Source organism: Python bivittatus, unplaced genomic scaffold (genome assembly GCF_059951505.1).
Source record: "Python bivittatus isolate LINGU-HERP-01145 unplaced genomic scaffold, Pbiv_v1 ctg000020_np1212, whole genome shotgun sequence".
Taxonomy (NCBI): domain Eukaryota; kingdom Metazoa; phylum Chordata; class Lepidosauria; order Squamata; family Pythonidae; genus Python; species Python bivittatus.
The window spans coordinates 68,048,643-68,071,637 of NW_028277030.1; the positions used below are offsets into that span (position 1 = coordinate 68,048,643).

General features: G+C 37.6%; 1 protein-coding gene across 4 annotated transcripts in view; it reads left to right on the top strand.

Annotated features, from left to right (window-relative positions):
- The window catches only part of LAMA2 (laminin subunit alpha 2), a 426,899-nt gene that overhangs the window by 179,458 nt on the left and 224,446 nt on the right, over window positions 1-22,995 (top strand). For all 4 annotated transcript variants that reach the window (XM_088140697.1, XM_088140685.1, XM_088140689.1 and 1 more), the window contains exon 12: window positions 5,329-5,502. In XM_088140697.1, the coding sequence (XP_087996823.1) occupies window positions 5,329-5,502 (174 nt within the window). The remainder of the gene's footprint in view (window positions 1-5,328; window positions 5,503-22,995) is intronic.

A 22,995-nucleotide genomic window follows, 5' to 3' on the forward strand; every position in this document is an offset into this window, starting at 1 on the left:
CGCCGAAGAATTGATGCCTTTGAACTGTGGTGCTGGAGAAGACTCTTAAGAGTCCCCTGGACTGCTAGGAGGTCAAACCAGTCAATCTTAAAGGAAATCAACCCTGATTGCTCATTGGAAGGATTGATAATGAAGCTCAAGCTCAGATACTTTGGTCACCTAATGCGAAGAGAGGACTCTTTGGAAAAGATCCTGATGCTGGGAAAGATTGAAGGCAAAAGGAGAAGAGGACGGCAGAGGATGAGATGGTTAGATAGCATCACTGAAGCAATGAGCATGAAACTGAGCAAACTCAGGGAGGCAGTGAAGGACAGGAAGGTCTGGTGCAATATGGTTCATGGGGTCACGAACAGTCGGACACGACTTAACGACTGAACAACAACAGTATTCACCATCACCAATAAATTTAAATAAATAATAAATAATAATAAAATTGGTTATGTAATTCCTTTGGTCATTCCTTACTCCTATGTAACCCAGGCCAGGAGAAAGTAGATTTTTTTCAACAAAATTATGTTTCTTGAGGAGTAAGGGCACTGCCAGATAAATACCAACTCCTTACTTGAAGAAAATAATACAAACAAATGCACCCTCGATTGGCAGATCTCATTCTTTCAACATACAGTCAGGAAGATATCAGTTTAGCTAGAGTTTACCTGGATGGGTGAGAACGGGCAAGGACATTGTGAACGTTTCTGCATACAGTGTTCCATATCTGAATAGTGATGCTGGCTAGGCCATGATTACAGGATGGTAGGTCATCACAAAGGAGGCTTTAAAGCTGGGATACCTGTCAATGTATGACATTTTGTATCATAATTAGCCAACTTATATTATTGGGGAGCTGTGAAGATGAAATTATTCCCTGTTACATGCTAAGACACTGTTTGCATAACTGACTGAAAGCAGTGGATTAGCATGAGATGAGCTAGTAAAGCTGGTTGTTCAAGAAAGGTGAATCCCAGGATTATTATTAAGTCCTAGAAGGCTGAGAGTTAACTGATGAACATGGCTTGGTTAGCATTGTGGGGTTTTCTTCCGATTTAATGACTTCTAACTAAAACAACACTGTTATTTTAAGAGTATTAAACATAGCAGAGATTAGCATAACATAAGCAAGGAAATCATGCAATGCTGCTTAAAAGCTTTGCCAGGATGCCAGTAATATACCATATTACTTCTTATTAGTTACACTGTCTCTGACCACTTAATTAAGCCCACTGCTATCACTCCTCTGGGCTTAACTCCCTGGCCCTGGGCTTATAGGTAATACCTCTCCATGCTCTTGCAACCAGTTTGTAAATTCAGGCGATAAATAATTTGGCTCAACTCGGGCTTGACATCTCATACTCAAGCGCTTCATTAGTTAACAGTGCTCTAATTCAGCTGAGCTTGGGAAAAACATTTGGCTTAGATATGTTTTAACTGTGTTTACTGTTTATGCATACACAGTCAATGCTTATTGGAGTCACTTCTGAAAGCCAGGATCTCTCTGAGTTCACAGATGAGCCTCTGATAGCCTCTGGTCTGTGCAAAAGTAATGCATGCTTTGTATTTTCAATTTGTATTTGCTCCATCATGATAGAGGTTTTCCAGTGTTTTCCGATGAAGTTGAAGTGATATTTCATCTTTTTCATAACAATTCTGGGGCAGAAAGCTGAGAAATGAGGGTTAAACTGTTGGGCCTGTATTTGATAGTCTGTTGAACACTTACTTCATTCTTTTGTTGAAGAAGACTGTTGAGTTCCATACAGCAGAGGTGCAAAACATTTGGCACACGTAGCTGAGACATTGCAAGACAGTCTTCTGTGTTTTAGCTGTATTTAAGGGGGGGTATCACTTTCCATTTTTATACTGTCTGATAATTTTTGCAGATTGGAGAGCCTGTTGATTTCATGATTTGGAGGAAAAAATATTTTAGATAAATGGAGAAGAACATTGTGCACTATTTTAAATAAATGATGGACATCATGGGTGGTCTGCGGTGTTTGTGTGTGTATGTGTGCATATCAAAGCATGTATCACAATGTAGTGATGCAAACTCTGCCCTTTTTGTGTGTCATGACACTGCATGCATGTACCTGAGGGGTGGAGATTGTACTGCAACATCACAACACAAGTTTTTAGTCACTCTGATGAAACCTCCAAATTCAACTGGTGCCTCTGATTGGGATGGCCATATCAGCAAGGATGGAATGAGGATTTGAAATAAACAAAATAGCAAGGCATGAATGCTTGCCTCAGCTGACCGGTCTTTTTTAAGTTGGGTCTGTCTCTTTTTGGGACAAGTCAGATTCAAAATGGGGCATGAACCCCTTTCTTTACCTCAATTTCCATCAGCTCCTCCTTTCTTACTTTTTAAAATTATTATTATTCCTTGCATTGGGGAGCAGATGCAAGGGGAAAGAATAGGCCAGGAGATGGCCTGTGGAAATGGCAAGTGTGCACGCAATGTCCTGTTAAATTTACATGGTAAGGAGAGTCATGTGATATAAATAATACCTTTCTGCATTATTTCATACAGCTTATGAAGTGGAGCATAATTCCTCACTCTTCTTTGCCTTCTACTGCTTTCCTCTATCCTTTTCCCCAAGATAAATTTGTATTCTTTGGGTAAATGGCTGAAGAGGAGTAGCAAAGGAAGTCAGGGAAGCAGAGGAGAGTTGGGACACAAAATGAAATTCTTCATATCTGCTGTCTTTCAACCCCTGATCTGCATTTGCGATAGTTAGAAATATCTGGGTCTGCTTTATGGGGCTTTGTCATGGATGGAATGATGCAGTTCTGCACTGCCAATAATATCAGAACAGTAAGTGGGAACTGGGAATGACTTATATTCAGCAGAAACACATGGTGTTTTACTGATCCCTTGATAAAGTAGGTCTCTTTTAGTAGGTGTGAAATTAAAAATATTTCTGCCCATGGTTTTTACTGTGGTTTTTATTGTTGGGAGAAACTGTGGAGGGTGTGGTAAGTAATCTGCCTTGAGTTCCTGGGTGAAAAGTATGGGATCAATCTAATGGATGTAGGCATACATACAGATATACCCTTGGCCCTTTAGTTGGATGGAAGGACATTCTCTCCAAGAAATGGGATAGAAATTGTGTCCAATTGAAATTAATTACTGTAAATATGGCTACTCTTCTTACTTTTAATAATTTTCTCCTATCAGATTACAAATCAAAATATCCTATGATTATTAGATTTTTTACAAAAAATCTACACTGCTTTAATCGGAGAGCAAAGATGCTTCTTTCTGTGATACAGACCATGTTCCTTATTTCAAGAAAGGAGGAGGGCACCAGATAGTTCAATTTTTGTATATTCTTATTCCCTGGATTGTATGCAAGCCAGAATGGACTTTCATATCAAATCTCTACTTACTCGAATTATGTGATGTGGTTCACAATTGTAAAAAAAAGAAAAGAAAAATGCACATAACCATGCATTAGGAGCAAATCACTTGCAAAAATTCAAATACTGGTTGCATTGAAAATGGATATACTAAGTAGCATTCACCAAAAAGGTGTATATTAATCTTCACATTGACTTTTTTGTTCATTTTTCAAACCATTGCAAAAACTAAAATAAAGCTGTTATTTGTAAAATGAGAGACCAGATAAAATGATTAGAATTGTTGATCCATATGAAAACCTCCAGTCGGGAAAGAGGCTACTAGCCTACTTGTGGATTTAACAGAATAAAAACAAAATCACATTCCTATGCCTCTTAAATGTCCCTCTATTCTAGATGTCTGTGTGGTGGTGGTGGGTGTTCTACCTCAGAGGATGTAGATTCCCTTATTCTATCCTATAAAATGCCTGAACAAGAATATTTGGGACAATTCAAATGTGTGAGGATGAAGATATTATAGTCCAGATATAGCCAACTAGTATTTGGATCAGAGTACACAAACTTACTTTCCTTCATGCGAGGAGATTTCTTCTTTCCAATTAGAAATGCTGTCAGGATGGAGATATAAATCCACTGCCTCCTGTTTTTTCTTTCCAATGCCTTTCTCAATAAGTTATAGGAGCTGGGGGAAGTGAGCTATCAACTCACCCAGCCCCTCATCTCTCCAATGATGTCCACCAAGGTGTGAGTAGGAAAAATGCAGGATAAAAAGTTTAAGACTAAAAAAATCTCCTGTAATTCTGGAGAAGGCATGTAAGAACTTTCTTCCCTTTGAAGAGAACATTGTTTGTCTTCAAGAAAAGCCTTGTCATATGACATATGTTGGGTTTAATACCCTGATCTTGGTGCATCATTATCTTCCCTCATTTGAAGTTTCGGGATCATTTCATTATTCTTTCTTTCCTTGCTCACACAAAAAGACAAGTTTCCATTCCTAACCCTGAGTTGTTTTGATAGAGGCTCTTGTTACAGATTTTTGCTAAAATAATTGTCACTGCAATTGTCATTGCAAATTCTTACTCTGTAGCAAATATTAGTAGTCAGGATAATGTTTTCTTTTTCCTATTCCATGTAGGATCATGCTCTTACACTTGTTATATAGAGTTTGGCTAATTTTGCCATAAAGAAATGCATCTAATATGAACACTCATTTCAATGCATTAAATGCAATTTTAATCTCATTACACAAGTCTGGCATTTGTAAAATTATAATCAGTCAAAGTGTCTCTTCCCCTATTTGCCTTTATAATTTCTCAGCTTCCTCAAATTATAGGAATTTGAGGAAGCTGAGGAAGGAAGAACCCCAAGTGAGCCATTGGGACTCATAAGAATGAAACGTTATACTAAATATTTCTTTGGGTCACCAAGTCAACCATGGATTTTTAAAATATATAGTGTGACCTTATCATATCTTCTCAAAAACCCCTTCTCCTTATTTCATTGAGGTGTATTCCAGAAGATGCATTCATGTAATATTGCTATCTTAAACTTATGTTCCTCTTGATCTGCTTAAGTACGGGAAATTAGTTAATTATTTTACCATAGTTTTCACAAGTAGGAGAAATACAATAAGCCCTACTCTCAATATTAAATGAGAATTTATTAAGAGACAATTTGGTGTAGAGATTAAAGTGCTGGACTAGACATCAGGAGACTATCTATTCTAGTAAATTCTAGTCCTTCCTTAGGCATGAAAGATGGCTGGTTCATTTTGGGCCATTCTGTCTCAGTTCAACACACTGAGGGTTGTTGCAAGGAGGTGGGAGGATTTTGTACACTGCCTTGAGTTCTATAAAATAAAGATGGGATGTTTTTATTAATATTAATATGAAAACAAAAGGCAAGGAGCAAATATTTTTTTAAAATGAAGGAAGTTTGTGGATGTTAACAAGTATTTTTCCTTTGTCATCATAGATTATGGACATGAATGGCTGGCACTTGACTGATGAATGGGGTCTTGCTAGAATTACTCCTCAGCAGGACAGTTTTGATGGGCCTCAGCAACTTAGCATCAGTAACACAGCAGCAAGAACTGTTCTGCAGCCTATTTATTACTGGAGTGCACCCAGTCCTTATTTGGGCAACAAAGTAAGTACTGATCTTTGTCTGAAAGCTAACTTGCTCTATTTGTCATGAAATGTACTTTTTTCAAAGTTCTCATTTGTGAGATAAGTATTTGACCAGCAAAACTGTTTGCTAACAGGCATACAGAGAATCCGTATGAGAAGTGAGGCAAAGGGTAAGACTAAGCGAAGTATTTCTGCATTAAGAGCCTCCTGGCAGTTTCTGGTTGCGGATGTTAGGAAAGCTCGGATAATTTGCAATATTATTTCTATGATGAAATGACTGGGGGTCTATTTTATATGGAAGTGTATCTCTTTCAAGTAGTCTTATTTTCCTTCCTGCACCTTCACATTTTACTTGTTCTTTCCCACTTAGCTTGCACAGAATGCCAGCAGGTCAGATATTAAGGAGGTATGCTAGAAAATGATTGATGGGAAACCTCGGTGCAAGGAGTTTTATCCTAGATTCAAAAGATGGTGGTGGTTAATAAATATATAGTCTTTGCTCTGTTGTTTAAACCCACACAGTTAATTATGAGCTGACCCATTTCCTATGGCTTTGGGATAGTGCTATAGTTATTTCAGGAGGGGTGGGGAGATGTGCACCCTGTGATTAGCCTATTTCATGTGGTCCCAGGCTAACTTCAAGAACTCTGTGTAAGAGAATTGCATGGAAAGAGCTGATTGTTCCTTCTCTGCAGCCTGCTCCTGGTGAAAGAGAGAAGAGGGTGTCAGTAAGAGAAGAAAGAGGCTTTCAGAGAGAAGAAGGGTTTACCCATTCTCATCTCCCAATTGCCTGCTTCCACTTATTCCATCATGCGGATCTCAGTACATTACTGTCAAGAGAATACAATTCTCTCTCTTTCTCTCCCTCTCTCTCCCTCTCTCAATCGTACACTTATTCTTTGCATTATTAAAAAAATAAAATAGAGTAAAATATACTTGAGGCATACAGCATAGGTTCTTGGATCCCCACACTATTTATAATTAGGCCACAGAGATAGAGATAGAGATATTGTTACTGTTCCTAAGTAAGACAGACATTCAGATAACTTGTTCCGCATAAAAATCAAAGACTAAAAGAAAAGCCAAGCTAATCCTGTAATGCTCAGGAAAAACAGAAAAATTCTGGAACATTTTAAAACATATTTGGACAATATGGAAATTTCAGAATGAGAATGGCACACATTCCTGTGGCCTTCTACTCTTAGGGGTCTTGGAACATAAGCATATCTATATGGACCATTAACACTCTGATTCTAAAGCATGTAGATGAAAGAAGGGTCCTGCTTTCTGGTTTGAATGTGACTGAATTGCCCTTTGTGAAGTTAGACCATTGCCTCTTCTAGCTCAGTTGTCTCTCATTTGAATGTTGCATTATCTCTTTGATTGGACAGTGATAAATAACTCAGACTTTGGGCTGATTTGCATGACCAGCCTGTCCATACCATCCACATGATCAGGTTGCACTATTCCTCAAGGGTAGGATTGCATGTCATCATCCTCTGTTTGCCCCCAGTCCACGAGGAAGTCAGCTTTCACCTGTCCTTTTCTGCTATGTGTCAAAAGTAGTGTTTTCTGGCTTCTTTCAGCTTAAGATGCACTGTCAGTTTACTTGCTGCTCTTCATTTCATTGTAGGCAAACACTTCCATTACTGTGCACAGTGACAGGAACATCTCCGCTCCAGTCACTGGTCGCTTGCTGCTCTCCATGGCCATTTTTTAAAACAAGTTCACTCATGGAATGATGAAAAACTGCCCCTCTCCTTTTTTTTTACAAGTTCCCTGATGGAATAGTGAAATTATTAGTTAAAAATGTGTGAAACATGGAACAGTTCTCTCACTTTCCTCTTCTAGCCCAAGTGATAAAAAAATGGCTAAAACTATGGTGTTTTCTCTTTGTCTTTTGACCAGTCCAGGAGCAGGAAGGAAGCAGAAGGGAATTCATCAATAAGGGACCATGTAAACGTGGTTTAACCTGAACACAGGTACTCACCATGGCCAAAGCAGAGAAAGGAGTTGAAATCTAGAAAGGGATTTCTTAATCCAGCTTTATTTCCAGATGGTTTATGCATGAGAGTCAAGCGGTTTAAAATTGCAGTGTGGAAAGAAATGTTTTCAGTCATTATAAAACAAAATTTGAGATTAAATCAAAGCCATTCTTGATGTGTTACCATGATGTATCCCTCACCACTACTATTTTGCCTATGTCATGATAATGTGCTAGATTATAGTCCTGAAATGGATATCTTGCTATGATTTCTTCTGTGTATATCAGTGTCCTTCTTGAAGTGAAGAATTAGATTAGGTCATGTAGAATGGAGGCTGCTTTATCAAAAACTGTCCATAATTGTTCATTCATAAAAGTGAAACATCAGTTGAGATTTTCCTTCTGTTCTCTTGCTTATGGTTGAGTTTATGTAAATCAGCAGGAACACTTCCCAAAGTAGTATCTCAGGGGTTCTCTTCTTTACTCTTTTCTTCTTGGCTAGAAATCAATAGGAGAAAAGGTAAATAAGGATCAAACTGCATCTTTTCCAAAGAATATGGACATCTTGTGGCAATAGATTTCAAAGAAATTCAACTATATTCAACATGAGCATTGAACAGGGTTTTGGTTCCTTGTTCCAACTGGGAATAAACATTTCTTGTGCTTGTGGTAGATATTTTGCAGATCATTCTTCCTCCTTTCCCTACCCAAGTTAGGAATAATGGAAACAATGTCTGTTATTTGTCTGAGCATGGAAGGCATATTTTTCAGTTGTAATTTGGAAGAACTTTAGTTGCTGTCAGAGAGCTTCTGTATGAATGAAACAATTTGCCTTAATAACTGAATCATATAAATTTTTGATACTACAATACTACTGAAAACCTGCACAAATTACTATACTACATCTTAACTGTCATGTTACTTCATGTAAATTACAGCCATGATGACATACTTAGTGGAGATAATTTAGCACCTTGCTATGGAAATGGAATATTGCAGGTTATTATTTGTAAACTTAATAAAGGATTGGTTGAGATAGCTAAAACTGGATTAAATCAGTCTTTCTAGATGATATTTGCTTACAGTACTACAAATACAACAATTCTTCTGAGTGTGGTTTCCTGAGATTTATTGCCAAGAATATAATTTCACTGTGCAATAGCTATTCATTTTTTCTTAACTTTCTCTGGTTTAATTGCCAAACCTAATATCAGATTTCTCCAAATTGGTGTCCTCAAAATATGTTGAATTCTGGCCTGGTGTATTAAGACATGTTGACTTACACTCCCAGAATATCCAGCCTGCTACTTTGAAGTATATTCTATTTTTAGAGTGCTATTTTAGTATGTTTAAATTTGTTTGTTGTTTAGAACATTCATCTTCCATTTTCCAAATTATTCTCAAGACCACTTAGAACTGGATACAAAGATCCCTGCTATTGGCTTTGCAAGCTGGCCCTAATAAAGAATAACCTAGCTGTTTTTCCTCACTCAACCAGCTATGGTTTGTAATCCATGGGATGGAGAATCAGGGTGCATGGTAAGAAGAAAAACAAAGGGCAGGAATCCTGAAACAAAAGTGCCCCAGTAGAAAAAAAAGGTTTCTTTTCTAACATTTCCTGAGGACTTAGATTTTTTTTTTTTTCGTCTACCTATAGGCAGCAAAATAAGAGCACTGCACACCTCTTAGGGCCAGACATAGCATTTTCTCCCATGTGGTAGGATTCAATAATACAAATAAAATCTTTTAACAGAGACATAAACAAATAACCTAGCAGTCTTTGGTTCTCTAGTACTGTAATAAGTTGAGGCAAATAAGTGTTATAAGGAGTAATAAGATGCTTATAATTAAGTGTATATATTTTGTGTGCAAAATATACACACGTAACCGATCAGGCAGATAGGAGAAAGGCCTTGCTTTGTGAAGATTTGCATGGATAAGACCCAGCCAGTCCTTTGACTTTCTCAGGTTTTCTTAACTTCTCCAGGCCATTGTGTAAGCAAGTTAAGGATGTGTATATGTATTTGAGAGAGGAAGGGGGAGAGAGATCATGCTTCACCAGCTATCCTAGCAGAATTGTCTTTTGTGCATTGCCACACATATCCAAAAGATCTCATAGTAGCTGTGACTGCTTCATAGCTTCAAGGAGAGGATCCAGCCACATTAAATGATTTGCACAGGCCAAGTACGTTGGTCTGTACATTTATGGAGGAATCAACATTAGCATTTTAGTTATTAACAGACAGAGGCATTGTAGATTAACTGTAGGTGATCTGTCCTTGAGCCTACACATGTGGTCTTCAGCCTCAATTTGAAGATAAATGTGTTTGTTACTGAATCATATTCATTAGTAACCATATAAAAAGAAGCAAACAACTCCAGCTGATTTCCTAATTAACAATAGCTTGGATTTTGGTTGCTATATAGAAACTTTTCTTGCAAGTAGAAAATGGGGTCCTGAAAAGTTCTTTCCTTTGCTGAAATGTCCATAAATCTTGTAATTTATTCCAACCATGAGGAAAACATCTTCTAATCCCATTTTCTTTCACGTTTCCTGTATATTATCTCAGAGACAGCACTAATTGGATTAAAAGGAAGCAAAGCATACTTTTCAAATCAGCAGCAGTGTATTCTACTATTATCAAATGCTGAGTATCTTTTACACTGGAAAAATTAAAATTATCTGGATCAGAAATCCATCCAGATGTGTCATGGGATAGGCACAGTGTTTGTTCGGCATGAGAAACATGTATCCTGTGTGTGAATGTATAAGTATTTGCAAGTGGCTATCTTGCCAGTAAAAATAGGGAATACTTAGGCAGGTCCATTAAGGAGAAAAAAAAAATCCTTCATGCACATACACCCAGACGTGCACACATGCTGTAAATATATTCAGTCTGGTAAAACAGTCATCTGTGTTTATTCTTGCTTGTTGTGTGCCTATGCTACTGTTTCTCCTGTCAATCCAGAGTTGTGAGGTAATGGTCCATGATTCAGGAAAACTGCTGAAATGTGTACTTGGCCTTTCATTTGAGAGATGGGTGCACTTATCATCATAATAAGCTCTTACCATTGATAGGTCACAACTCATTGAGGAGACTGTCAGTCTTAATTGGCTCAACTCTGTCAGCTTTCAGTTTGCCTCAAGAAGATGAGTGGTATTTTGCAGGTAACAGTCAGTCACCCAACAAATAGCACACTTAATAATTCACCAATTTCATTCTGCACAGGGGTAGAAAAGGGGAACTAGCCCCACAGATCCATGCTTCACAAAGATTATTTTTTTTCTGTGCTCCATATCTCCCTCTTTCATTGTTGTTGTCTCTTGGGCCTCAGAGCAGATGGACTTTTTAAGGAAGTTAGTAAAACTCTTGGCTTCCAGCAATTTGCTGTATTTTAAAGATCTCTTCATGTATGTTTTCTTTCTAAAGAAGTGTGTCATTAACTTGAAGCTCCCTCATGAAAGTGGCCTTTTCCCATCCTTTCCTTGAAGTGCCAAGCATTTGGCACTAAAAAAAGCTAGTGAAATTCTTATTATAAAATGCAGCCTAGATTATGTTCTAGGGATTAATGAAGCTGTGTAGACTTGTCCAGAAATCTTTTGCTAGAAACATTTGAAACAGTAAAACTCTTCAATGAGTAATAGGGCTCTTTGTTAGGTTTCAATCAATCATGTCAAATATTGAATTATTCCTGTTAGTTGGCTAATGTTTATTCTTGCTTTTAAACTGTTTTCGAAATATTTGAACCTAAATTCTACTTCTGGTTTCTAGTTGCTATGATATTAATTCTCTGGATTGTTCTGCCTGTAATATTCAGCAAATTCCTTTCCCTGAATAAGACTTGATTCTCTGAAAACAACATCACAATAATCCATAAAATATTTTTATTATATTATGTTGAATGTTGTAGAAATAGTTTGCTAACTTTATTGGAAAACACAGGTTATTTATTAATATATATCTACTGACTCCATCCAGATAAACTCGAGTAATGTACAAAATAAAATAAAATAATAATTATGAACACAAAATAATGATATAATACTGATAATACTGATGGGTTCCCAGCCAATCCCCAAAGGCTTTTCAGAAAATTCAGATATTTTAATAAACATACCATAATAAACAATTTCTGTAGGGCACAAGTTATCTAAATTACTGATTGCTGGGTTGAAAGTTTTGTGTTATGATATATCTTAAGAGCTAGGAACTTTCCTATTTAAACTTTCCCAGCTTCTTTACCCTAAGATTCTTCATTTAAATTGGAAATCTGCATCTTTTTATGTACAACACTGGCATTGGTGGACTGTAAAACACTTTGGATGGTAGGATAGAAGATGTCGGTTTGATACCATTCTTAGAAGATTAGAGCTCTAGAAGAAACATGGAATTCTACCTCAGCATCATGGCTACATAGAAATGCTGAAGACTTCTAATGTGGATTGGAGCCAAGATCTCAGCTGACTATCAACTCAGTAGCCTTGAGCTACCTAGTGGCTCTGTTCACACTAAAGAACTGAATTATTTGCTCCCACTTTAATTGACTGAATGCATCCTCCAACTGCACATGATCAATCAGGGAACCAGACAGCACTCATTTCTGAAGTCTTCTAAGCTGAAGAAAAGGAGTCTGGGATGTTTTCACTTCCCTGTGTTTTTTTTCCCAGATTGTTTTTTTAAGTTTAAAAATCTGTGGTAGCCCAATAGCTGTCAGCACCAGAACTGATGGAGTCAGAAAACTTTTCCTACTCCTTTCTGCTTCTCATTCATCTTCTATCTGTTTTGTTGGTAGGAAGAGATATTGCTGACAGGGGCAGTTAGTTTAGCCCCAAACACCTTTTTGAAACTAAAACTAATTCCCATGATTACTTTCACAGGCTGGTTTACAATGGTTGCTGACATCCCCACTTTTGATTCAATTAAGCAACTCATTATCAATAGTCAGTGTTCTAATTCAGTGCATGGTAATTCAAACCCTTTTCATCTAAAGCAGCTAGGGGTAGTTGGTGGTGGACTTCAACAAATTGGCTGCCATTGAATACATACCCTCCTGCATTTTCATTGTTATGTCCCCAAATCTCTTAGTAGAGTTCTTACTACTATATGATTCCTCCATTGATTTCCTTTCCTTTCCTTTCCTTTCCTTTCCTTTCCTTTCCTTTCCTTTCCTTTCCTTTCCTTTCCTTTCCTTTCCTTTCCTTTCCTTTCCTTTCCTGTCCTGTCCTGTCCTGTCCTGTCCTGTCCTGTCCTGTCCTGTCCTGTCCTGTCCTTCCCTTCCCTTCCCTTCCCTTCCCTTCCCTTCCCTTCCCTTCCCTTCCCTTCCCTTCCCTTCCCTTCCCTTCCCTTCCCTTCCCTTCCCTTCCCTTCCCTTCCCTTCCCAATAATCCTGTTTGTAATGATTGCCCAATATTGTTGCAAAGAAGCAAACAAGTGTAAGCAGGGAGAAATAAAATACTGTTCTTAATCTTTCTTCCATCCTCCTGCAGTAAGTGTTCTCAGCTTTACTAATTGGCAGTGTATATTATAGTTGGGAGAGCTAAAATAAGTTTTTATGAGATAAGACACTTGGAGTTCCACCTCTAGTTTACATTCTTTGTTATTGGCATACCACATTTCTGTAATAACTTAGCTTGTCGCAGTCAAACTACAGCTGATACTGATGCTGAAAGCTTCAATTTAAAAAACTACTCAATGTTTATTATAAAATTGAAAATTATCAGATGGTGCTCACATACGTAGAGTCTCCTGCATTGCCATCTCAATGGAAGTCCACTCTATTCTTAGTTAAAATAAGATTAGGATATTGCTTTTCTCCAATAAGTTTCCACCGAATTCTACATTTGTCATCCGGTCTATAGGATCTCAGGTTTATATGAAAAATATGAGAGTATTTTCTGAGAACGTATTCTTTTTTTAAGACAACCTCCTTTCATGACATTTCATACATGCTGTGAAATGTTGCAGACAATAATGGAATGCTCAGAATTGTAATTCTGAGTTCTGTAGTTGCTGCATCCAAAAAAATATAGAAATTACATAAAAAAAGATGAAATTGATATTTGATTAGAAGGAAGTGAACAGAAAGAGTCCACTTAGAACAACAACAACACACACACACCCACAAAACCAGTTGATATATCCCATTTTTATTGACTGTTAGTGTTCTGGGATGAAAAGTATTTAAACATTCTTGTATTTGTTCCAAATACAATATTTCTATACCCCAAATTCATAATTACACCTTCATGAATAGAAAGGAGAATAGGCAGGGTATATCTTTCTTCATAACTGTACTGTTAAAGCCATAATTGTGTAGCTGTGTCTTGAAAATCCACTTAGAAAATTGGATTTTACTTTGCATAAATGCACTGTGGGTCAGTGGCCTTAAAGCCACCTTTAGAAATTATGAGTTAAATTTAACATCAATCAAAGAAGAGTTGGGATCATTTTCTTGCTAGTGAAACAGTTATCCATGATTTATTGCAAACCTAGCAGATTAACATAGCATCTCTCAAAAAGTAGGTACAAAAATGGTGTTTTGGTAATATAGCTATAGATGAATGCATGAAACACTTTGCATTAAAGTTACAATTTAAATGGATTCATTTGATTTTGTTAGAAGGCTGTTCAGATGAATGATTTTGATAGTGAAATGTAGTATGCAACATTGAACACATCTAGGAACTAAATGAGCTTCAGGCTACATATTACCCATGGTTTAGTTCAGAGTCCATCACTTGTATCAAGGCCCTGAGGTCCAGAGAACTGGATCCAGTTGGCACATCTATTGCCATGATTAAGCTGAATTATAGATCATGATATTTAGATGATCTTATTGCTTGTACATTTTGCCCAGAGCTTGTGAGATTCTCTGAAGCTAATCAAGGAAGGAAAGTAGAGCTACTAGATCTGGGCCCAAAAAATCCAGATGATCTTGAGATGGCAGCAAACAGATACAGAAAATTCTAATACTTGGTCATGTCTGAATTTTTTCTTCCAGATATAGTGGTTATAATTAAAATCCAGGACATATTATGAGCAATTAGCTGCTGTCTCACTTCCTTTTCTAGAGCAGAGGAGTGTGCTTGTGCAGTTAAAACTAGAATTAACTGAAAGTTAGAGATTTGTGTTTTCTTATGTAACCTGTTTTCTCATGAGTGCCTTGTGCCCATTAAAGGAAACTTGAGATTGCATCCATCCTGTTCAGGAATTAAGATTCAAGTAAAAGTCATTTTGATTTTGATGTATCTCTGCACCAGTAGATAATTTTTCTGGGAGCTGCTCAGATGGCAGGCCTTTGCTGTGTGACAAGGAGTGGATGAATGAGCGATGTGGGGAGTGTTGAAGGGGTGTTTCAGTTAAGCTCTAGGTGAAGCACTCCTTGTCCCCCCCAAAGCAAAACCTTCTCACTGCCTCTTGGGACTGCTTTAGGACTCAAGTTGGTGGGGGTGGGGGTGGGGAGATTATCCATTACTGAATTGTTTTCATTAGATTGTCAGAATTAAATAATGGAATGCCCTGGAATTATTGGAAGTTAACTTTAGTTCATCTCGAGGACTTTTCACCAGCTTCCAACCTCCCAATCCCTCCAAAGCACTTATCTTCACTTCTGCTGGCCTTGGAATACTGAGAACATCAGAGGTTTACCATGAGTCAATTACCCCCTCCTTCCATTAGCCAGCAGGAGATTCATCACTCCATGGATGCTCCTCCAAGCATTCAATGGATGGCTGGTACATTGGTCTGGACTGAGGTCCAGAGCTGATACTGAAGCAACACAAAGTCTGTCACCATTAAGGTGGGGTTGGCTGCAGTTTCCATTCCCTCCTGCTCCTGAAGCAGGAAGTAACGGTACTTTTAATTGTGTGGGAGTTGGTTGCAACACAGACATTTTACATCCCTTCTTTCATTTTCAAGCTCTTTGTAAACCTCTGCCTGCTGTCTATATTTCACCAACTTTGACTGCTAAAACTGTCCCTAGAAACAGATAGGTAACCTCAGCTTCCCACTTGCTCACTTGGCAGCACATATTCTGCAGCACTACAGCTTTCTATTCTTATAAATGCCCTGCTTCTGAGTACCATGTCAGCTTCTCCCTTAGCTGTCTGGTCAGCCGTGTATCAGAAGGGCTTTAATTTGGTTTCTTGTGACTGAGTAGGGGTTGAATGTCATGGCCCAAAGGGCCCCTTCCAACTCTGTGATTCTATAATAGCTGTCATTAGAGATGCCACAGCTCAGAAAGAAAAGCAGACTCAATAGGTGGAGCTGTCACCTGGTACTGGCAGAGCTTTCATTTTCTAAAACTAACTGCAGTACTTGGGGAGATCAGGATTTTAGCTAGGGAGTGAAGTATTAATCCTCTCCAGAACACATGGTGGTCCTGATGAAATTGCCTTCTCCATACCTATTAATAACTAAAGACATTATTGTTTTATTTCATTGAACTTAAAAAGAGCAAAATATACCAACCCCAAAAAGGGCACATGTTAAAAACAGTCAAAAATATAGAAATACAATATATGCATAAAATGCAAATCAATTTGAAAGAAAAACAAATTATCCTGATTGCTAGGCAATTCAATGGGTAAAAGCAATAGCAATTGAAAAAAAACTGAGCGACCTTTCTGGAGATATTTGGTGATCTATCAGCTAAGAGAGGGCAAATAAAGTCTTCCTCCAAACTAGCATGGCTGTGGAATAAGAGAGGTATTATTAATTCAGTTTGCCAGAGGATATATGAAACTCTTTTTCTTTCCTCTAACAGAAATGGACAAAGAGTTTCTTGCAAGGAACATTATGAAATCTTCCTTCTAACAGGGAAGGTGGGGAGACATTATATTGACCAAAGGTAAAAGCTCTCCTGTGGCGTGGGAAATAAACAGAACAAAAGTCTTGTTGCCCTTTCTGATAACATACCTAACATAAAGGATTTCACACTAATTGTTTGAGTTCTGCAAATCAGTGATTATCCTAAGGACATTGATTTGATTTTTCCCATTATGCAGAATCAAAGGAGTTACTTGTTTTTAGGCTGCATATTCGGAATAGTACATAACAAACTTCATTATATCAGGAGAATCTCTTGCAAAAAATGGTTTATTAGGGAAAATAGTACATACAAATATGCGTATATTAGGACAAATGAAAATATAGTAAAAGTGTCAGTCTTTCTTTTTGAAGAACTGTTTCTTTAAGGACTAGGAAACTGTGATTGATATTAAAAAAATAAACTGGTATATTTAATAGCTTTACTACTTATTAATAAATAATATTATTAACAGTTAAGCCATCTTGTTGATTATCATGAAAAGACATATCTTTACATAGGACAGATGCTAACTTAAAATTAAAGAACTGAAGTTGACAGATTTACACATCCCTATTTTTTTTATATAATTTAAGCACTTAAATAATTGTACTGTAATTAAATATAATTTTTTCAGTTTTTTTTAAAATAAATATTTCAAAATCAAAAAGATTTGAATTGTAATTGATTATGTGCCATCAAGTCAGTGGCAACTTTTAGTGACCACATAAATGGAATTTCTCCAGCAGAGAACCTGGAGCCTTCAGGAATGAATTAAGATTTAATATTTTATCTCAGCAGAGCTGATACAAATTCAAAGTTTTTAATTCCAAACTGGATTTATGAAACAAGAGATTATGAATATTTGATGAGACAATCTAACTGAAGGTCCTTACATCCTCTCTCATCTATACACAGAATCTAACACTCTAGAAGGAATTTATAGACATTTATAGACTTGGTAGATAAAGGCAGAGGTGCTCTCAAGTTGAGCTTGTTCCATGGACCTGTTCAGTAGTTTTTGTTGGCAACAATGGTAAAGTGATTTGCAATTGCCTTCTTTCAGGATTTTTTTTTTTTCAACTTCTCAATCTACCCTACAGCTCTGAGATTTTCCTGGTAGTCTCTCATCCAAGTACTAACTGGGTCTGACTCCACTTAGTTTCTTTTAAGTCCAGTCATGGCTGGCTAGGTGTTATTAGCAAGCTATTTCTAATACTAAATTTTTATGAAGCATCTTTTTTTGTTTAGTTGAAGAGGAATTTTCTGTCTTACTCCCTGTTTAATTATTTGCTGGTATACAATTCTCATTTATCATGATTAGTAGCTAGAAAAATATTAATTTTCAAAAACATGTTTCTTTCCAGACAAATTTTAAAATTATCAAAATCATTTTGCTCCTATTTGTTAAGTTACAAAATTTGGGAGATACCACCAGCTCTTAACTCCTAGATTCAAATCACACTGACTTTTTCTTGAAATTTTTGACAAGTGAAGTACAGATAAGGACCTCAGAGATACAATGAAAAGAAGAAAAACTCTGTTCATATTTTGATATCACATGGCAGCTTTGTGGCATTCTAAGACAGAGAGAGAATCTCCAGACATCTGACAGTGTATTGAGAGAGTCCAAGTGGAAGAATCGGGTACATCAAGACATAAATAATTTGGAACAATTGATCTTGGCATTTTCATATTTGTTTATTGATTACAATCAATACCTTATCTCGTACATATTTTTGTTCGACACCAGGGGAATTGAGCGATTGCTTTCCTTCCTCTACAAAATCTGTAGGGAGAGCCCTAGTCTCAGGCCTCATTGCTGAAGCAGAACAGGGATCAGTAATGAGGACACCCCAGATATCCTACCCACTTCTCTGCCGCCTCACAGATTGGAGAAAAGCATATGAACACACTCATGAAGAAGAGCCCTCGGGGTTACCTTTGAACCAAACAAAACTGTTAGTCTAGATTAACTAAATTTAAAATCCTTCTTATAAGAACTTCAGATTAATACATGCTTTAGGTTTGGATTACTCAGTGACTTTCTCTGTGTGGGAGGAATACCTCTGGCAGACTGAATTCCTTCCTGTTTTTCCCCTTCTTCTTTATCCCCACAAACTACTCTGGAGAGTTAGAAAGACAAGGAGAAAAACTCTAATTTGAAAACAGATGTCTCCTTGTGCAGCATTGGACTTGATTCTGAGCTACTTCTGTATTATTGCCAAGACAAGGATGTATCCATGAAGTCACCAGGAGCTAAGCTGATCTTGAAGGAGACTTTATCTTATCATATGAACGTCAGTTGTACAAGAGGAAGTTGTTGACATTCACATCCTTTAAGTGATTGCACTATAATTTCTTTTTCTTTATTGAAAAAAACTTTTAGCTTGGTTTTACAGAAGATATAGGGCAGTTTACGAGATATGCAAGATATCTATATTGATTGTAATAAAAGTGGATAAAACCCTGTTCTTTAAAACATGTCAGTAACATAAAAGAACATTTAAAGAATAAAATAAGCTAATTATTGAAGATTGCTAAAAGGGTGTTTACAAAAACAATTGCAGCAATTGTGCAGCAACATTGACAGGTCCAATAGTGCAATTAGGTGATTTTAGATTCTGATTGTAATGGTCTTAAGGTAAGAAGGGGAGGGAACAACAGATTGTTTCTGTTGTTTCAAAATCTACTAGGACAGCTTTGTTGTGTTTGATTGCTTTCCCACTCATTCTGACATTATGCATTTGTGAAGAATTTTGCATTTGTCTGCCTACAGTCCATGAATTCCAAGACAAATTAATAAATAAAATGTTGTAATTGATATAAGGAGAGCCAGTTTGCTGTAGTGGTTGAGACATCAGGCTAGAAACTGAGAGCCCCTGAGTTCTACTCCTGCTTTAGGCACAAAGCCAGCTGGGTGACCTTGGGCCAGTCATTTTCTCTCAGCCCTAGGAGACAATGGCAAGCCACCTCCAAAAAACCTTGCCAAGAAAGCTCCAGGGACTTCTCCAGGCAGTTACCAGGAGTCAAGACTGACTTGAATGCACACATGCATGCAAGCGCGCGCGCACACACATACACACACACACACACACACACACACATTGACATAACAATTGTCTTTGCTTTTTTAGTTTCATAGGACACAGGAGTCCAAACATGTCTGATTCTCATACATTTATCTTAGACAATGCCCTTAGAATTCCAGGATTCCTACTTCTGTGGTGATGAATAGGATATGAAATTTTATTGCTCTGTCTTGCCAGTCCTGGGGTCATTTCTCACCAAAACACATTCCAGCATATAGAACTAAAATTTTCTTTGGGTCAGTTATGGAACAGAAATCTGTAGATGCATCCATGCATTATTAGGCATTAGTGCATTGATGTGTTTTTATTGACACTTTTGGTAGAATATTCCCTGCAAAGGTTGTGCTGAGTATATGGAGAATGCAATCTCATTTTATTAGTGAATTGTTTTTTTCCATTTTCCAAAAGTAAAGCTAATAGAATCCAGAATTGTGGGAGAAAGCACAATTTGAGCTTGGAGGGCTATTGCTGATGGGTCATTTAAAAATGAAATGGGGGGAAAAAATCTGTTTCTAAGAATTCTAGTTTGAGGCAGCCTTCCCACTGACAATTAAAATGAAAACACAGAAAATGAGAAGCTGGTAATCAGAGCCAAAAGCATGTTCAGTGAGACCTACTTTAAAAGTAAAAAATCAGGAGGAGTCTGGGAACATCTTTTCTGACTATTGTAGTCTAGCCATTCTGTGCATCTGATTAAGTAAGCTGCAGCCCATGAAAACTTATGCCTTTTAATAAAAATTGGTAGTCAGAAAAGGTGCTCCCAGAATCCTCCTGATTTTTTGCCACCCTAGACTAACTTGGCTCTCCTCCTACAATGTCTACATTAAAGGTTTAGTTTCCTTTTTCTCATAGCACAATTTTTAGATGTGTTTCTTGTATTTTTACATGTGTATACTTGTCATTAGAGCACCTTTCTTTGAGGTCATAGACTTGCTCTGAAACATACTTAGCGAATGGTACTGGGCCCAGAAAAGATGGATCATGCTAGTAGATCCGGGACAAACCTGTGCTGACCTGACATCACTTGGCTGCCATAAAGAACTATTTCAACACTCCAAAAAGCCTGAGGCATTCAAAATGCCATAGTGCCTTATTTGGCTGTCCCCACTGAGGAAAGCAGAGGGGGCTGAAAATGAACCATGTTTGAAAAACCCAGGGTGGCCAAAGTAATATTCTCTTTGCTCTCTTTCAAATTTCCCAGGGAAGCAAGCCCTTTGGAGGAGACAAGCCATCTTTGTAACAGCTCCAGTGAGGCCCCTACACTGATGACCTTTTGGACAGCCTATGCTTTCCAGATGGCTGGAGCAGAGCCATGATTGCAAGTCCTTTGGCTGGAACACAAAAATGCAGGGATGGCTCTCCCAGCCAGAACTCCGCAGATCAGAATTGTGGAAGTCTAGATTAGGCTTGCACACCAAATGCTTCCCACTTTCTGAGTCTGAAGACTGCTCCTGTAGTGCCATTCTGGCTAGAAGGCTCTGTCTGTGAGCCAGGCTAAGGTGTCTTCTGAGGTCTCTTCAGGCCTGCCCTATCTTGAAACTCATGAGAAGAACATTTATGCTGTTCCATTTCACAGAGTAGGTGAAACATACACCACAACTGCTTTTTTAGATGTGGAAAGATGTGTCAGAAAATCATTTCCTCTTTTGAATGAAACACCTTACTGTATACAATAAGGTTCCTCCTGCCTGAGTTCATGGAATCATTTACATTTTAAAAACCAAACTTATGCATCAATGCTGCTGTAAAAACTAAAATGCAAAACTAGCCACTTACTTCTAGTTTAGGGGGAAGCCAAGTCCTTTGCTTTCAAATGGTGAATCGTGCACAGTTAAACCAATTACCTCCTCATCCCTAAGGAGTTTCTTAATTATTTTTGTTTGTTTATAGCAAGGGGAAATATATGCATATATTTTAATTTATGCAATAGGTTTCAGGCAACAGCTAACTTTGACATTAATCAAATAAATAGACTTAATTATGTTTGGTCAGCCATATCTTATGTTTTAAATATTTGATTTAATTAAATTTAATCTATTGTTATTGCAAACCCTCTCCAAGGACAGAACATCTGTATAGGTTATACTGCTTTGATTCTTGATACCAGTTGATTTGGGCATAGAATCCAACTGAGCATGCACTCTGTTGCTCTAGATTAGAAGGAAATAAATACGATACTGTTATCCATGTTCTTAGCACCTCTTTACGTAATCAGTTATTGAGAGATAATCCACATAATCATTTTGATTGGTAATTTGTTTACCCATTCAAACAGAGATTCACAGGTTAAGTGGGGTTGAAAGAAAGTCAACACTGGTTCTTTACTCACTTCAGCATAAGCTATCAGTAGCTCTACTGTTATCTCTGGGTGGATGGATTAGAAGAGCCTGTGGGCAAATATAGCACAGTGTAATTCAGCTAAGAGAGCGAGCAGAGATGTTCATCCAAAACATCCTGGATGTTTGTGCTTAAATCTAGATATCTAAGTACTTGGCCTCATTCAGACAAATCTGTATAAAGCCCTCAGTCTTGTATCTATTTACCTAAAGGTATTTACTTACTTATTCTTATTTACCTAGAGTTATTGAATCTGAGGGAGTACAACTGGTATGCCAGCTGCATCCTCTTATGGATTAGGAGCCCCTTCAGACAATGACTCAAAGTAGAGAGTAGGAAAGATGACTTAGGGATAGTACGGATAGACAAACTCCATTACCAAAGTAATGAAGGATAAAAGATATCTCAAGTCCACAACAGACACATCGTGTTCATAAGCAGCTCAGACACTTCCTTAATTCACTGAACTATAAGAAGGAGGAAGAGGTGTAGCACAATTAGACTTGCATGATTCTGTTATTATAGCCAATCTCAATGAGAGTAGTTCTAGCCTTCTGGTGGAGTTGATTTCTTGGTCTGGCCTACCTACTGAGGCTGACACCCATGTCCTGGACACCTCATAACTGGATTATTGTAATATGCTCTACAGAATGCAGCAGCATGGGCAGCAATGGGGGTGCCCCATTATATGCACTTGACCCCAATGCTTCAAAAGCAGCATTAGTTACCAGTTGGCTTCAGGGTGCAATTCAAGGTGGTAGTTATCACCTTTAAAGTCCTTTTCTCTGCCCTCCCAGGGCGATCTAGCAGGATTGGTGAGCTCAGGATCCTGTCAATTAAGCAATGTAACCTTGTGGGACTCCAGATGTATGAACACTTTGTTGCAGCACCTACCCTCTGAAACAATGTCCCCCCAGACATTTACGTGACTCCCAGCCTCATGCTGTTTCAGAAACAGTTAAAAATCTGGAATTTCCCAGCCCTTGGGGACAAGGTGATTGTGGTGCTCCCTTTTGTTGTAAGGAGATTATAATTTCTATTGATTCTGTTTTCTTGGTCAGCTGAGTATATTTTCCATGTTTCTTTTTTTTTTTTTTACCTATAAGCTGTTGAGAGTAATTGTGGAGTCAGGTGGCCTCAAAATTTGATTAAATAAATGAATGAATATTCAGTGGGATTTATTGCTGAGTATACATATATTAGGTTGCATTTTATCTTGAATGTGAAATAAAAGTTATTAATATATATCATAATAAATAGTATTCCTCTCAAGTAATCTTGATGTATGAAG